General features: G+C 46.4%; 1 protein-coding gene across 1 annotated transcript in view; it reads left to right on the top strand.

Annotated features, from left to right (window-relative positions):
• Positions 1 to 17,777, top strand: part of LOC126260744 (protein apterous-like) — a gene marked incomplete at its 5' end in the record, with an annotated part of 346,928 nt that extends 329,151 nt beyond the window's left edge. The window contains one exon of the mRNA XM_049958083.1: positions 15,740 to 17,777. Coding sequence (XP_049814040.1) covers positions 15,740 to 15,955 — 216 coding nt within the window. The remainder of the gene's footprint in view (positions 1 to 15,739) is intronic.
• Positions 17,778 to 19,076: the final 1,299 nt, after the last annotated feature.

Raw genomic sequence — 19,076 nt, 5'->3', positions numbered from 1 at the left:
TAATGTTGCCTTTATTGTATTTCTTCTTAAAGTTCTTTAAGTTGTTTCGTAGATACCTTGATATTTAGTAATTTTATTCGCAGTTTCTTTGTCGTACTTAAAACTAATTTCACATCCTACATGACTGAAGTAGGATACTTGTTCTAAAATTTTCTCATTATCATTATTTTAGATCTGGCTGCATCCTTCCCTTTGAAGGTTATTATCTTCGTCTTATTTGCGGATGTAGTTAGGCTGTAGTGCATTGCGTTTTGGATAATATATGGTCATCTGCATGTAAGAGAGTATTTAATGGTACGCTGGATCCTATTTTAATTACTATATTTCGTCTTTCGAGTTCATAACCAGGTCGTGGGTCACGGACTATATCCTTGCCGAACACCTTGGTTTCTTAAAATTAGATCCGACTTTTTCGTATCTGAACTTACAGTTATTTTCGTATGTACATTAAGACTTTTATGGTATTAAAAGGGTATACAAGAAAACCTTTCCATTGCCAGTATTTTCCACAAAAGGGATCCTTTTACCTTATCAAGGCTTTCTTCTAATAAATAAAAAAATACTAAAGGCGATTCTAAGTCAAATTTCCGACGTTTTTCAATGATTTGTCATATTATAAATAGATAATTGTTAAACGAACGTCTCTTTGTGAAGCCTAATGGTTCGGTAACACTCGCACCTGCCTTCAAATACTTTCTTTGGAGTAATGATTCTTCGCCAGTTTCATACACCGCTGGACAGAAGTTTAGTACACGTTTTTCGAGGTTTCCAATTCAGTCAAGATTTATTGTTGCAACAGTGCATATGGAGTACATGAAATGATTACATATACAGATCAACAGCACAAGAAGTTCAGAAATACGAGGTATCGACCCATCCTGAAACACCCATGCTGGTATTTGGTGTAGTCTCCAAGGGCGGCGGTGCAGGCTCAGAGCCTGGCATCCAGTCGTTCGTACAGATGGCGAAAACTGGCCTAGGATACGTTATTCCACATCTACTCGACCTGTCCACGCAGTTGATAGCCGACGAGTCGCACAAGTAACTTCTCGTCCGATCATATCGACTGGAGACAACTCCGCAGATCGTGATGGCCAGGAAGTTGCTACACGTGTTGCAGAGCCCCGTTGGGTCCCGTGGACAGTGTGTGGGCGAGGATTATCCTGTTGGAACAAGACATCACCCTTCTGTTGCAAGAACGGCAAAAGAACGGGTCTAACAGCATTCTGTATGTTCCGAGTGCTGGTTTGCACCTCCTCCAGAAACACCAAAGGTGAGGAGTAGGTGTAACTTTCCGCACCGCAAGGCTTATGGCCTGAGGTGCGAAAAGTTACAACAGAGTGTCTTGGACGAATGAACACTATGGGATATCGCTCACCAGGTCTACGTCGTGCGAGAAAACGACCGTCACTTGCAGGCAGAAAGTGCTTTCGTCACTGAAGACCTGGTGAGCCATTCAATCTTCCAAGTGATCCTCTGACGGCAACAGTCAGGTCGTGCACGTCGATGCTGCGGTGAGAGTGGAGGACGGGATAGACGTGTGCGTGCCAGTAGTCCCATTCGTAATAGCTCGTTTGCAACAGTTCGTGTTGACAAGTGCTGCATGGACTGTGCTGTTCGGATGTCCACAACACCGTCTGCGGCAGTGAGAGTGTTCGTGTGATCACTAATACCAGCATCGTTGCTGACGCAGCTCGGCCAACTTGTATGGCAGTTCTCGGAAAGGAGCAACACGGCGCTAGGGAGGCGACAATTTGACCACTTTCAAACTGGCTGTACGAAGCACGAGTGCGTAGCCGTGGCTTGGTGCCTGCTTGCTTCACACGTTTGCGCCGAACTGAGCCTTCTGGCTGTGAGAATTCCTTATTAAAGGGCAGACAAAGAAGCAGCTCTGGTAGCTATGCTACTAAGCTATCTGTTCGCGGAAGACGTGTGTAACTAGCGTGACAGATATATAGCTCTGTGGTTCGTGGTACGTGATCCAAAGGTACACTACTGTCCATTAAAATTACTACGCCAAGAAGAAATGCAGGTGATTAACGGGTATTCATTGGACAAATATATTATACTAGAACTGACATGTGATTACATTTTCACGCAATTTGGGTGCATAGATCCTGAGAAATCAGTACCCAGAACAACGACCTCTGGCCGTAATAACGGCCTTGATACGCCTGGGCATTGAGTCAAACAGAGCTAGGATGGCGTGTACACGTACAGCTGGCCATGCAACTTCAACACGATACCACAGTTCATCAAGAGTAGTGACTGACGTATTGTGACGAGCCAGTTGCTCGGCCACCATTGACCAGACGTTTTCAATTGGTGAGAGATCTGGAGAATGTGCTGGCCAGGGCAGCAGTCGAACATTTTCTGTATCCAGAAAGGCCCGTACAGGACCTGCAACACGCTGTCGTGCATTACCCTGCTGAAATGTAGGGTTTCTAAGGGATCGAATGAAGGGTAGAGCCACGGGTCGTAACTCATCTGAAATGTAACGTCCACTGTTAAGTGCCGTCAATGCGAACAAGAGGTGACCGAGACGTGTAACCAATGGCACGCCATACCATCACCCCGGGAGATACGCCAGTATGCCGATGACGAATACACGCTTACAATGTGCATTCACCGCGATGTCGACAAACACGGATGCGACCATCATGATGCTGTAAACAGAACCTGGATTCATCCGAAAAAATGACGTGTTGCCATTCGTGCACCCAGGTTCGTCGTCAAGTACACCGTCGCAGGCGCTCCTGTCTGTGATGCAGCGTCAAGGGTAACCGCAGCCATGGTCTCCGAGCTGATACTCCATGATGCTGCAAACGTCGTCGAACTGTTCGTGCAGACGGTTGTTGTCTTGCAAACGTCCCCATCTGTTGACTCAGGGACCGAGACGTGGCTGCACGATTAGTTACAGCCATGCGGATAAGATGCCTGTCATCTCGACTGCTAGTGATACGAGGCCGTTGAGATCCAGCACGGAGTTCCGTATTACCCTCCTGAACCCACCGATTCCATATTGTGCTACAGTCATTGGCTCTCGACCAACGCGGGCAGCAATGTCGCGATACGATAAACCGCAATCGCGATAGGCTACAATCCGACCTTTATCAAAGTGGGAAACATGATGGTACGCATTTCTCCTCCTTACACGAGGCATCACAACAACGTTTCACGAGGCAACGCCGGTCAACTGCTGTTTGTGTATGAGAGCACGTTGTAGGTGTCGCCACCGGCGCCAAGCTTGTGTGAATGCTCTGAAAAACTAATCATTTGCATATCACAGCATCTTCTTACGGTCGGTTAATTTTCGCGTCCGCAGCACGTCATCTTCGTGGTGTAGCAATTTTAATGGCCAGTAGTGTATATTAGTCAAAAATGTCGGAAGATTCTCTGTTTCTTTTAGTCTACCATAATGACACGGTTCAGGGAAACGCGGCACCGGCCCTGCAGCGAGTCAGGCTGTACCCAAACAGTCTGCCAGCAGCCCCAAACAGGCACGGCAAGTTTGCCGGCAGAGCCCGCTTCGGCGCTGCAGCCGCAGCCGGTCGGCGTCAGGCGTCAGCGCGTGGGCGTCGCGTAATTGGGCCCTCAGCCTCGGCCGCAGCTCCTGCGACGTCGCCGTCGGCGTCGGCGTCTGGCGCGACGCCCGCAGGCGGGCAGCGCCGCTGCGCAATGGGGCGCAGCGCCGTTTATACGGGCGGCGGCCCGCGCCTCGCGCCCGCCGTCTGATCTCGCCGTGGCGTGTGTCACACACACTCACTCACCCACCCACACTCACACGCTCGCGCGCGCGGCCTGCGGATAATCAGTGACACGCCGCAGGCGGCGGCCGCACAAAAACAGCCGCCGGCGCGCATATTTCACCCGCCTTTGAGGCGCGCCCTGGCTCCTTCTTTCCGCTCCTCGGCCGGTTCCGAGCCGCAGAGGGCGCGGAGCTGCCGGGGAGCAGGAAGGGACGAGGGAAAAAGAGGCAAGGAGACGGAGAGAAACGGCGCCGTCGCCGGTAAATAACAGCGCGCGACGTTCGGGAGCTGCCGCAATGAAATATCCTGAGACAGCAAGTAATCGGTGAAGGCTAAACAGCAGTTTATCATACGTCTTCCCCCCGCGTGACGTATTTTTCTGTGGTCGCTGTTCCGAAACTTCACTGCTAATACGCTCCAGAACGGTAGTCTTGGACGATCAGTCTGAAAAGACGTGGCGCAGAGTTCTGTTTTACTACTGGTAGGAGCTGGCCGTCGCTTGGACAAAAAGATGGCAGTTCGGTTGGGTTGTTTTGAGGGAAGAGACCAAACTGCGAGGTCATCGGGCTCATCGGTTTAGGGAAGGACGGGGAAGGAAATCGGCCGTGCCCTTTCAAGGGAACCATCCCGGCATTTGCCTGGAGCGATTTAGGGAAATCACTGAAAACCTAAATCAGGATGGCCGGACGCGGGATTGAACCATCGTCCTCCCGAATGCGAGTCCAGTGCGCTAACCCCTGCGCCACCTCGCTCGGTAAGATGGCAGTACCACGATAAATGCGTGCTTGAACGTAGACGCGGATGCTACACAAGCCTGCAAGTCCTGTTGTTGTGTGCGACCACGAACGGCACTTGTGCAGTACTCTCAATACGTTGCAACTATCAGTTGTGCTCTGTGTAAGTGCATTACGTCGCGGGTAAGTGAATTCGTATTGTTAGTATTCGTAGCGTGGATGCTTCCGTGAACCAGGCAGTTGTAGTGTATAGTCTTTCAAGAGGCACCGTATCATTCACGCTGCATACAGCAAAGCGGAAAAAACAACATCCGCTTATATACTTATATGGATATGGTGTCTGTTCTTTCGCACATGTTCGAAAGAACAGACACCATTGATGACCTGCAGCCGCCTAGAATGAAATTAGAATTATATTAATACCTCCAGCTGCTGACGAACGTTGATATATATATAAAAGCGGACAGGTGAAAATGTATACCCCGACCAGGACTCGAACCTGGGATCTCCTGCTTACACGGCAGACACTCTATCCATCTGAGCCACCGAGGGCACAGACAGCGCGACTGCAGCGACTATCTCGCGCAGGCCTCCCGCGAGACCCACATTCTCACCTTGTATGTCCATACACTACATTCGTAGTGTCCTGCGCCAACACACTCATTACTCGTGGAATACATTCTTCCCAAGCCCCGTAAGAGAAGAAGATCATGGCCGGTATTGCCAGAACTATACACTTATATGGATATGGTGTCTGTTCTTTCGGACGTGGATTTTAACACACCGAACTCTAATTTCGTAGGAGTGTGGTTCAGATATCCGTCTACCCATCCAGATTTATGGAGTCTCTAAACATTTATGGCGGTTGCTATGGAATTCTATGAACAATACAAGCTTTAGGATTTTATGGACTGCAGTGCTGCATTGGATAAACTATTTACGGAATTCAACATTGGGTTCGAAGATTGTTTGACCCCAGTACTTGGAGACGTTGTTTCTGGTAGGTTTATAACTAACGCTCCATCACTACTCTCCATATTGCATGCAGCCTTCTAAGTGTGCCCTTCACCGGCAATCTGACGGGTGCTAATCGATGATTCTTCTCTTGTACGGTCCTACAGCGCATATTCCAATTCTGTTGTGTCGAAAAACTTGGCCAGTTCTCAGTTACTTTACCGACGCAGTTTCTTGTAAATCTGTACATGAATCACAAGCGATTAGAGACTATCTTCACACGCACCCTACTGGACGTGGATTTTCTTTATGTTAGCCCACCATGTGCATCCTTTTTCATCAGTAAATATCCCTTGAGTATTTACTGTTGAGTAAAACAGTTTCTTGATTTTCTCTCTTTAACAGATATGTTACCCACTTAAAAAGCTGAGTTCGCTAACTCACGCTTGTGCTGTGGCGCTCGAATCGGGAGTGCGCTGGTTCGAATCTTGGAGGTGAAAAATTTTTCGCTCTCAGTATTTGACCGACAATGGGAGGAAGGGTGGTGGCGTAAAGTTCCTACTCGCCAGTCTTTGCACCAGTGTCCTGTATTAAATTCCATACCTCTCCATGGTGTCTTACGAAGTGAGGGCATCTGTCTGTTGGATGGGGTCCTTAAGGTCGACGGCCAACTTGGTGACGTTCCAGACGAGTAGGCTAGGATCAGATTACGCACTCTCCCTTGGTTGGCCCCCCTAACTACAAAAACCCAGCGGTACAGTGTGTAATTACTCATCGCAGTCATCCACACGACACAGATAGGCAGTTCACAATTCATAATAGGTCAGAGGAAGGCAGTGGCAAACCATCTCTGCCACCACCTTGCACCGAATGTCGAAGCCTGATCCCTGCATCTGCTTGCCTACGTTCTCTGAGTATGTGACTATTTTTCACTTCACCACATCTGCATCACCGATGTTATACCCCTTATTTTACTACATATGCTGTAAAGTAAAATAACAGTGCTATATCACAGAGAGATGCATGAGTGGAGAAAGGAAGGCAAGAAATTGTGTTTTGTTTAAAGCCGAATTTTCAAAATATATTTGTAACTGACACGAATTGCTTGTTCAGAAGCTCGTACCACCTGACACATACATTTATGACCACTGGTTCCGCACATCTCAAAATAAGCTCGCCGCATAAAGGATTAGTCACCCCTAAAAATGATTAGAAGCGTCATAAATACCGTGCAGTTCCGCCCCTTGACTCGATGACCGCATGGGTTCGGTTAGGAAGTTAATTCTCAAGGTTTTGCAGGTACGTCGCATCCAGGTTAAACCACCCGCTAAGGATCTGATCGCGGGGATGCTGATGTCGAACTTTTACCAGCTGTTGCTGCATATACCACAGATTTCCAACGGAGTTTCAGTCAGGTGATTTTACAGGCCAGTCGATGGGAGAGTACTGAGAAACCCAGCCCACTGAACTTTGCTGTTGTCGTCTGTATGGGCCCGTGTGAGCAATGGCTTCTTGTAGGGCGACGGAATCCAGACGTATTCACTGCGTGCAGTTCCCTTCGATTGCTCTCTGGCCGACCGGTTGAGATGGATCTTCATTCACTGCCTAGAGCCCTTCCTGTCGGCCTGGGAAACGGTTTTGATTCACAAGCTTCCCAGGTTTGTCACGGTCAGGAGCTTTCCCCGATCACAATTCTGACGCCGCGTTTTGTGGTCATGTGTGATACAAATGGCTCCTAGCACTATGGGACTCAACTGCTGTGGTCATCAGTCCCCTAGAACTTAGAACTACTTAAACCTAACTAACCTAAGGACATAACACACATCCATGCCCGAGGCAGGATTCGAATCTGCGACCGTAGCAGCCGCACGGTTCCGGACTGCGCGCCTAGAACCGCGAGACCATCGCGGCCGGCCATGTGTGTTACACCACAGCCTTAGATACGGCCGGCTGGTGTGGCCGAGCAGTTCTAGGCGCTTCAGTCCGGAACCGCGCGACTGCTACGGTCGCAGGTCCGAATCCAGCCTCGGGCATGGATGTGTGTGATGTCCTAACGTTAGTTAGGTTTAAGTAGTTCTAAGTTCTAGGGGACTGATGACCTCAGATGTTAAGTCCCATAGTTCTCTGAGCCATTTGAACCATTTGAACTTTAGATACGTTAAGCAGCCCGCCGTGAAAGCCCAACAAATCCAGCAAATTCATACGATTGCCCCTTTTTTCCACACTGTCACGTCCTTACACTTACCCACGTTTACGTACAGCGGCCGCTTGAAACGTAAATGTGCCACTCATCGCTTTACTTACAAGTGGAGGCCGCCAATTGTGAAATTCAGATTCGATTCATACTGCGCATAATAAAAGCTCGTGGCCAGAGGTGTAATGTGGCAAAGCAACAAGATGCACTTCTCAGCCGTTGTCGAGAAAATTGACAGTTAAAAGAAACCGTTGCGGTGAAATACTCTCTACGATTAATAGTTTTCTGCAGCGTCGTGGCGAAGCGGTAAGCGCTCGAGTTCGTAATCCGAAGGTCGCCAGATCGAATCTCGCGCCATGCAACATTTTTTTTATTATTAGTTTTTTGTAATTCAAACTATTAATGAATTGCTTATGCATGTTGGTGAAGGCGGATCGCTCTCCAATTGTACCGCCTCCATTTTTCCGTTTGTTTAACAGGGTGTACCAAAGCTCTCACGTCCGTACTGATTTTCGACGATGTTATAAGTTGCGCTAGGGACCGAATCTACCTTCTTTCGAAGTTAGCAGGCAACTACCCTGTTATGCGGCGGCTCGTTTCGGCGCATTCAACATCTGTCCTTCAAGTGTAACGAGCGAGTAACGGAGTTTATATTTCATACCTACCACAGCAAATTTGTGTTCGTGGGGTTTCTATTCTAATTCGAACGTTTGACTTACGCTATACGTATTCGTTTCGGAATATCGTTTCTACGTCTTCCGTTAACTATACGTGGTTAACATTATGAAGACAATTAATAATATTTGTGAAATACAACTTTGTTTGCGGAAAACATAATGATGTTCGAAGTCGCCAGTTTTTCCACGACAAACGACTTTCAACAACTTATTATATGCGTAATTGTTGCAACTGATTACCGGGAATTATATATATATATATATATATATATATATATATATATATATATATCTGAATTACAAAAAACAAATACTTAAAAAAAAAAAAACGTTGCATGGCCAGAGATTCGATCCGACGATCTTCGGATTAAGAACCTGAACGCTTACCGCTGCGCCACGACGCTGTAGAAAATTATTAATCGTAGAGAGTATTTCACCGCAACGGTTTATTTTAACTGTCGATTTTTTCGGCAATGGCTGAGAAGTGCATCTTGGTGCTTTGCCACATTACACCTCTGGCCATGAGCTTTTATTATGCGCAGTATGAATTGAATCTGAATTTCACAATTGGCGGCCTCCCCTTGTTAGAGGCAGCGCGCGCGCGATTCAGCACGTGACTGGATCGCTACGCCATAAGGCGTAACGAATCATCTGTACGCGCGCACTGGGGTGATGAGTTTTTTTGGCCGGCGAGCTTACTTTAGGACCTTCTGCCGTCCCTATAATTTTGTCCCTTCAGACTACAGGCCTCTCGTATGCACCGATCCCTCGGAATGTTGAGGCTGTTGTGCATACCGAATGTGGCCTCACTCGGCATCGGGCGGGTGTTTACACTACTTTGTCGAACGCGTGTAATTCCCGTCTGGCGGCCGGCGGCTGTTGTCGCCTGCGCGTGCCTGGCACGACGCCCGCTGCGGCGGCGGCGGCGCGGACAAACGAGGGCGGCCGGTGACGGATGGGCGCCCCGCGCCGCCGCCGCCGCCGCCACGGGCGTCTATTTCCGCTAATTGCAGCGCAGGCACGCCGCACTTCCGGCCGGCGCGGGCCGCTGCCGCAAACTGCCTTGTCCACAGAAATACGGCGCTGTCCGCGGATGGACATGCCACCTGCTTCTCACATTGCTCCACACCAGTGGGAGCGTGCTTGGAAACGCTCAGAAACCGTAAGAATACGAGAAGAGCCGTTCCCGTACGCGATCTCAATGCGGGCGCATTTTCAGCGTGGTTTGCCAGCAGGTAGAAACAGTGACACGAGACGTACACTATCTGATCGAAAGTGACCGGACATCTCTATGTAATTTACAATGAAATGAAATCCCTTACCTGCTTACAGGCGTTGACATATGTCGACGGGGACAGATGAAAATGTGTGCCCCGACCGGGAATCGAACCCGGGACCTCCTGATTACATGGCAGACGCTCTATCCATTTTTTTTTTTTTTGTTCGTTATTGATCGTTGTGTTTGGTCGTTGCGGACGTCGCAAGACGTCCTGTTCAAGTTCGGTGGTTGATCCTTCCACTCAGTTTTTTTTATTACAGAGGCCAACCGGCTCTCTGACCGAACACAGTGAGCTACCGTGCCGGCGAGCTACCGAGGACATAGAGGACAGCGCGACTGCAGGGATTTATCTCTGGCACGCCTCCCGCGAAACCCACATTTTCAACGTATTGGCTCTGAGCACTATGGGACTTAACATCTATGGTCATCAGTCCCCTAGAACTTAGAACTACTTAAACCTAACTAACCTAAGGACAGCACACAACACCCAGTCATTACGAGGCAGAGAAAATTTTCAGCGTATTGTCCCACACTACATTCGTAGTGCCCCCGCCCATTATACTCATTACTCGCGGCGCGTTGCCGATTCCCGTAAGAGTTCGGGCTTTGTTTGTGCATTCGGTAGCTCAGATGGATAGAGTGTGTGCCATGTAAGCAGGAGATACTGGGTTCGAGTGCCGGTCGGGGCACACATCTTCATCTGTCCCCGTCGACGTATGTCAACGTCTGTAAGCAGCTAAGGGTGTTCATTTCACTGTAAATTCATTCTAACGAGCTGCTTGGTTACCGATGGTATCTGTTCTTTCGGGCATGTCCGAAAGAACAGATACCGGTTCAAATGGCTCTGAGCACTATGCGAGGTCATCTGTCGCCTAGAACTTAGAACTAATTAAACCTAACTAACCTAAGGACATCACACACATCCATGCCCTAGGCAGGATTCGAACCTGCGACCGTAGAGGTCGCTCGGCTCCAGACTGTAGCGGCTAGAACCACACGGCCACTCCGGCCGGCCCAAGAACAGATACCGTCTTAGTAAATATCTCTATGTAATGACCACGAGAGGCAGATCTCCCATTATAGAAGGAGGCGGAGCATATTCTCAATAGAGAAACAGTAACAAAAGATTGGTTCTGTTGGGAGAGCTGAGTCAGAATATTTAGCACTGAAGGATGTGCAGATGAAGTCTTGCAAGATCCAGGATGATGAGCTGAAATCGGTCTGCAAATTTAAATACCGGGGGTCGTACATACAGAGGGAAGAAGGACTGGAAAGCGAGATACAACACCGGATAAATTGCGGTTGGAACAACTGGAGGAAAATGAGTGGAGTGTTGTGTGACAAGAAAGGGTTGGGTTGAAAGGGAAAGTGTACAAGTCGGTGGTAAGGCGTGCTACGATATACGGGGCAGAGACATGGCCAATCACAGTAGCCCAGGAAAGGGAGATGGAAGTGGTGGAAATGAGGATGCTGAGGTGGATGTGTGGGGTAACAAGGAAGGACAGGATTAGAAATGAATTTGTTAGAGGAGCTGTGAAAGTGGGACCCATGGGGAAAAAGATGCAAGAGAGCAGACTAAGGTGGTACGGACACTCACAGAGAAAAGGGGAAGAGTATATTGGAAACAGAGTTGAAGATATAAAGATTGAAGGAGCGAGAAAGAGAAGAAGACCGAAGATGAGGTGGAAGGATAACATATCCGGGGACCTAAGGGAGGAAGGATGGAAGGAGGAAGAGGCAATGGATAAAGTACTATGGAGGAGAAGGATCCAGAAGAGCAACGCCGACCCTACGTGACGTGGGACAAGGCGACGATAAAGAAGAAGAAGAAGAAGAAGAAGAAGAAGAAGAAGTTGGGAAATCTGAGTCACTTCGAACATCTACCTCAACATCTGCATGATCATTGAGCAATTCACAATTAAGTGTATTCAGCAATTCACTCTGGAAGAGGGTTCGTCAAACCATCTATCTACAAGCTGTTTCTCTACCGCTCCACTCTCGAAGAGGGTATGGGAAAAACAAACACTTAAATCTTTTCATGGGGGCTCTGATTTCTCGTATTTTATTATGATGATCATTCCTTCCTGTGTAAATGGGTGGCTACAAAACATTATCACACCCTAATGGCAAAGATCTTGATTAAAACGTCATTCGAAGATCCTGCGCCGGCCGAAGTGGCCGTGCGGTTCTAGGCGCTGCAGTCTGGAACCGCGAGACCGCTGAGGTCGCAGGTTCGAATCCTGCCTCGGGTATGGATGTGTCTGATGTCCTTAGGTTAGTTAGGTTTAACTAGTTCTAAGTTCTAGTGGACTGATGACCTCAGAAGTTGAGTCCCATAGTGCTCAGAGCCATTTGAATCATTTTTGAAGATCCTGCCACAACGAAAACCGCCTTTCCTTTGACGATTGCCAACCCCAACTCGCGTATCATATCCGTGACATTCTATTTCGCAATAATACAAAACGAGCTGCCCCCCGCTGAACTTTTTCGACGTGCTCCGTCAGTTACATCTGATGTGGATCCCACACCGCACAGTAGTGCTCGAGAAGAGGGCGGACAAGCGTAGTATAAGTAGTGTCTTTCGTATACCTGTTGCATCTTTTAAGTATTCTGTCATTAAATCGTAGTTTTTTGGTTTGCTTTCCGTACAAAATTATCTGTCATCGTCCCAACGTAAATTATTCGCAGTTATAGTCAATAAGTATGTAGTTGAATTTACAGCTGTAGATTCGTGTGTTGTGTTCAGTAGTGGTAGGTAGTGGTAAGGTCTTATGGGTCCAAACTGCTGAGGTTATCCGTCCTTGTATTCTGTAACCGATATCAGCAGATTCCTTTTAGTTCAAAATGGTTCAAATGGCTCTGAGCACTATTGGACTTAACATCTGAGATCATCAGTCCCCTAGAACTTAGAACTACTTAAACCTAACTAACCTAAGGATGTCACACACAACCATGCCCGAGACAGGATTCGAACCTGTGACCGTAGCGGTCGCGCGGTTCCAGACTGAAGCGCCTAGAACCGCTCGGTCACACCGGCCGCCTGTGGACTGTTGATGAGTGGGAACATGCTGACTGGTCGGACGAGTTTCGTATCAGATTGTATCGAGCGGATGGGAGTGTACGGGTATGGAGACAAGCTCATGAATGCGTCGACCCTGGATGATGGCAGGGCACTGCTCAAGCCAGTGGCGGCTCTGCGTCGGACGTTTTTAGTTGAAGTGATTTGGGACCCCTGATACGTCTAGATACGATTCTGACAGGTGACACGTAAGCATCCTGTCTGATTACCTGCATCCATTCATGTCCGTTATGTATTCCGACGGACTTCGGCAATTCCAGCAGGACAAGGCGACACCCCACACGTCCAGGATAACAGAGTAGCTCCAGGAACACTCTTCTGAGTTTCAACACTTCCGCTGTCCACCGAACTGCCCAGAGATGAACATTATTGAGCATATGAATGGTGGGCTCCATGTGGTTCCAAAGTTGTGGAGCGACCGTAAACCATAAAATTACGAAATAAGCAGCAACCAGTCCCAAAATCTTGTTTTATTTATTCACTTTTGCAAATCGATTTCAGCTGATTACCAGCCATCATCGATGCTTTCAACGAGGAGTAAAACTGTCTTCAGCACAGGTCAAACATAAAGTGATCACTTTATGTTTGACCTGTGATTAGTATTGCTACTCAGGGCACATATTCGTTGAAAGCACCGATGATGGTTGTTAATCAGTTGAAATCGATTTGCAAAAGTGAATAAATAAAACAAGATTTTGCGACTGGTTGCTGCTTATTTGGTGCCTTGCAACGTGCTGTTCAGAAGAGATCTCCATCGCTCGTACTCTTACGGACAGCCCTGCAGGATTGATGGTGTCAGTTCCTTCCAGTACTACTTGAGACATTAGTCGATCCATGCCACGTCGTATTGCGGAACTTCTGCATGAACGCAGGGGCCCTACACAAGGTGTACCAGTTTGTTTGGCTCTTCAATGTATTTCCAATGCAGAACAGTGTTGTCCGTTGTCTGATAGTATCAGATATTTCGGCGCATGCGCTCTCTCGTGTGTGTGTGTGTGTGTGTGTGTGTGTGTGTGTGTGTGTGTTGAGAGGCACCCACATGCCTTGCTCATACTGTGGCATTAAGCAGTCAGGCCTGCAAGATGAGTGGTCTGCCAAGCGAGTGGATTCATTCTTATTTATCGAGTAACATGAACTCTAGTACTCACACTTAAGTTACAAGTTATCCTCCTATATGATTAATACGCAACGGAAACACGCGTCTGACTATCAGTAATTTACAGAACTCTGACTGTACACTACGCACTGGCAATACCACATTTTCTTTTTGTCTTTTATTTAACGGCTTTTGTCAACACGTGGCCACCGCACTGAATAGGAATGGCGCACACATTATAAATTCGGGACATTATGACAACATACAATTCGAAGGAAAAGTCCACCAATCTTTTTCTTTTCACTATCTTATTTATTCCGATAAGTTCTCTAACCTAAACACACAAATTCTATAATCTACAACAATAACACATGAGAAATTCCGCCCAGTGGGCATGGCTTTACATTGGTGAATCTCTATATTATGGTCTCGTAATTATTTAACGCTACAGTGCACTTTCTGGATAGGATGGTGGATCTCTTATTATACCTCACGCTTCGACTCTCACAATCATCATCACGAAACTTTCCTCCAGACCGAGCGGTACCGAAGGAACAAGCATAACCCACTAATCTTTTGAAACTACCTTGCTACTCTCCCATGCAAACCACACATGCCCAAATTACATGACATACATCACACTACAATATGAAATACAAAACACTAAATAGTCACAACACTATCACTTTCAGCTTTCCCACTTCAATTAATATTTATCCCAGTTTCACACGACACTGCGCCACTTTGTAATTCTACTTTCCTACTATGAATTCTGGAGATATTTGCACGTCTTCCTGTGCAATGCAAGCCAAGTGGCGTTGCTGGATAGACGGCCGACTCACCTTGCTTCTCTCTCAGAGTTTGAATCTAGCGTCACACGGAATCACATCACGCAAAGTAATATTAAGAACGTATTCATCACACACGCGAATCCTCAAATGATACCATGGACGAGTACTTCTCTTTATCTTTTGTCTCATACACAGTTTGAGACTCACACAGTACTCACCACGTGGAAGTACTCGTCTCTAATTTCAAGTCCTGCACACGCCATTTCTTAAATATTTCGACTTATGGTACACACGCTATTTCTTAAATATTTCAACTTATTGTACACACGCTAGTAATTCAGCTTAACTTAAGCACACGGAAGTATTTCAACTTATTGCTACACGTGGTTTCATTGTGACCGTTGGTCACTTCCGAAGATTACTACAATCCCATTAATATTACCTGCCTGACACTTAATTCTCCCCACAAAAGTTCCTGAAATAGAGAAATTATTATTTCAAACTACTCTTAAATATTCCACATGCATACCATGTCTCCACTCTCTTGTCATTACGGAGCACAACTAAAACAGGTCTTAACAGCACAAGATCCAGCGGCAGAGTGCTGAAACATGGCCGTTCTCCAGGTCCTCTCACACCTCTGTCGAAGTGGGGGAGCACCTTGCTACTGTATTAGTCAGCCACATTTCAGGCGCTCAAAGCTAAGGTAAATTTCATCTCTTTGGTCCCACCAAAGGTGGCCAAAGGATCGTCTCAAAGATGATGATATATTCACATTCACTATCTGCGGTTAGCAGACGACCATACATTCATTCATTTCACAGATCTCACCAAACTGGATGTAGGGATTTATTTTGTGGGAGTGCACATGTGATCAATTAAATAAATAAATTGTCATTCTTTCCCACACTGGTATCCGGCGTCGCTGTATTAATTGAAATTGAGTTATTTTACAAAAAAAATGTGTTGTTCTGACAAAAGTAATGAAGTATGTTGTACCTATTTTCAATGTCGGGCGGTACTGTACCCTTTCAGTGTGTGTGTGTGTGTGTGTGTGTGTGTGTGTGTGTGTGTGTGTGTGTGTGCGTGTGTGTTGGTCACAGAACGTTACCTTCCTGCCCCCACTCAGCAGCAGCAGCAACTGGACCTGATACATGAGTGATTCAAGGTTGATGACTTGTTGCAGGTGTGGTTCCAGAACGCGAGAGCCAAGTGGCGTCGCATGGTGCTGAAGCAGGAGGGCAAAGGAGGCGGTGGTGACAAGTGCGGCGGCGGCGACTCTGGCCTGGACGCCTACCAGGCGGCGGCGGCTGCGGCCGCGGCGGCCGACTACCACCGGCAGGGGCCCATCAGCCCGCCCTTCATGCTGGGCACCAGCCCCTCGCCGCTAGAGTGCTCCTAGGCCGCCCGGCGCCACCTCCGGACCACACCGGACGTGTTTCAAGACAGACCGAGCGTCGCATGGCGACACTCGGCAGCACTCCGCGCAGTGACCTTACGTCACCGACAGGAGCATCTCTCTTCGGCTCTGAAACAGAGAATGCGGTGCCGAAACTACGCAGTCCATCAGTCTTAATCTAGTTTTAACCGACAGCGTATAGCTCTCGAACGAACTATAAGAAGCAAGACGCACATTCTGTCGACATTAGCAACAGTGTCCGGTGTCCGCCAAAGAAAAATTGGCCCAAGTTCTTCGAGAGACCTGCAGCTAACCAGTGGAGCTCATCGTATCTTTTACATGAAGAGAGTGGTACTGATGGCGTAAGAAGATTTAAGTTACGCACGAATAAAATCCAGATTCATCACCTCGTGATCCGCCTCGGGGCCAAATCATCTTCAACACATCCCGCACTGACTCAGCAACGGAAAGTTTGCTGTTCGTGATTCTTCCATTGCAGTACCAGGAAGTACTGCAATACCAGACAGTTGAGTGATGTCCGACCTCAACAGCCGGATGATGAAATTGCGGCTTGAGGCGCAAATACTACATGAAGCAAGCATTGAGGGTATCACTATCGATGGCCACACCTTTGCACCTAGCGGGACAAAATATCGCTGACAAGAAATACTTCGTTCCGCAAAACCCAACCGTGTAATCCGGTTGTGCGGAATATCTGCAGAATCTTTCAGACGCTGTGAAGAAGGGAGAAGACTATAGTTAGTCTTAACACGTATTAACAACATTATCATTCCAGCTCTTTTCTGGTTTGAAGGCCAGCTGTAAGCCTTCGTTTTGATGATCGGACTGGAGAATCCAAGACTGTGCGACGAACAACTGTCATCCTAAAGTACCCACTGACAGTCCAGGCGCCGAGACATTAAGCTTTAATACGAAGAAGAAAGATGGTGAAGACATTTAACTACGAAATATTGATGTTACACGAACGAACAGGCTTCCGGAATAATATTGTGTAGCACAGGTGTGCGTTCACCTTATTTATTAATTGTTATCAACTGAGAAATTGGTTTTATAGTAATCCTGAACGAGAGAATATTGTGCAAGGAATAGTTACGAAATTTCATTGATGTCAATCTACTGTAAAATTTCTATTAATTTACTGAAGATAACATCTAGATATCTAAGATGTATCCGATAGTGCACCTTCATTAAATTACCCAAAATAAGAATGCAATTTAGAACGTGTAAATAATAAGTCACAAGAGAAATTTCATGTTGACGCCAAGAGTAATTCATACTTTGTTGTGCTGTTTTCGATTACGTTATAAAACAATTCGTTTGGGATTACTACGAAATTCAGTCTATTGTGATACATAAATGAGTGTGTGTAGTTTTCTTTTGACGATACTCCCGACGAAAATGGTTTTTGTGCAACAGTGAACAAAGAAGATCCATTGGATAACAGTAGTTCGAGAAAAAAGGCAACGAATTTATGGACACTTGGTGAAATTGTGAACGCCGTGCATTCATGTGTAAATATCGGAAAAAACAACGTACGGATTTTTATAACTGTCTATTTAATTTAATGACATTACTCCACGTAAATTCGGATGAAGAACGTGTCTTCATGTATAATAGATTCCTTGAGTGATATGAAAATGATAGAACCGGCGCCAGTTGGAATAGGTCTACCTCACAAACCTAACACTTTTATATGTGCATACTATTGCAGTTACTGTTATTTAGGGCCTATTCACTTGGGATTTTTCATATCTTTTTGTTAAATAATTTGTCAAAGGAAATAATTATAATGTAAATTTTGAAACATGGTTTATGCAAGAAATTTCCTATCACCTTTCCCTCTTTACGCTGTGGATAATTTTACAACACTACGAACATTCTTCTCTTGCAAAAAGGCTACATCCCACTATGATCATAATCGTAAGTATTTATCACATCTAGTTTATTAATAACTGTTAAATGAATATATCATGATATTCGAATGGAGGTGGCTAATCTTTCTTAGCGAAGCAATAAAGTTCTATTGTTAAAGTTTCATACAAAATTTATGTCAGAGTTATTTTTCTGTGAAATGCCTACATTAACAAGATGACAGGACACAACTATCACGTCTCAGTCCACATGATACGCCCTGAAAAACGTCCTTGTTGTAAAACAGCTTAAAACTTATAACATTATGTTAAATTTAAAATAAATTATGACATGACTGGAATGATTGGAAACGACAGTACAATTCACAGGCAATTTCGCTAGATGAGATCATCATGTCAAGTACATCACTCACACTACACACTTCCACACTCTTCAAACGTTGGCAGACTTCACAGGCAACTGAAAAAAATTCTCAGACTCGACGAGAACTAGATCATCTTTGTAAATGTCCATCATCCTATAGGCAGCATGGACAAAGACGCTGAACAACGTCATTAAATGCGGCGAGAAGTACTACGCAGATGAAGACTGTTTGAGTGTTGCGGCAGAGCTAAGTAATGTATTTCTCTTTGTGGTTGAAAGTCAACAAATAACGAAACTATACGAACAACACCCATCAGATATACAAAGACAGCTTCCTTACAGCTTTTAAGATTGGCTAGAGTTCATCGCCGGCCGGGGTGGTCGAGCGGCTCTAGGCGCTACAGTATGGAAACGCGCGACCGCTACGGTCGCAGGTTCGAATCCTGCCTTGGGCATGGATGTGTGTGATGTCCTTAGTAGGTTAGTTAGGTTTAAGTAGTTCTAAGTTCTAGGGGACTGATGACCTCAGCAGTTAAGTTCCATAGTGCTCAGAGCCATTTGAACCATTTTTTTTAGAGTTCTTCATATTGAAATACGTAAAAAGATACAATTAAGAATGTTGTTATTGTGGTCTTCAGTCCTGAGACTGGTTTGATGCAGCTCTCCATGCTACTCTATCCTGTGCAAGCTTCTTCATCTCCCAGTACATACTGCAACCTACATCCTTCTGAATCTGCTTAGTGTATTCATCTCTTGGTCTCCCTCTACGATTTTTACCCTCCACGCTGCCCTCCAATGCTAAATTTGTGATCTCTTGATGCCTCAAAACATGTCCTACCAACCGATCCCTTCTTCTAGTCAAGTTGTG

Source organism: Schistocerca nitens, chromosome 5 (assembly GCF_023898315.1).
Source record: "Schistocerca nitens isolate TAMUIC-IGC-003100 chromosome 5, iqSchNite1.1, whole genome shotgun sequence".
In the NCBI taxonomy this organism is placed as follows: Eukaryota; Metazoa; Arthropoda; class Insecta; order Orthoptera; family Acrididae; genus Schistocerca; species Schistocerca nitens.
This window is presented reverse-complemented; position numbering and strand designations above follow the sequence as displayed.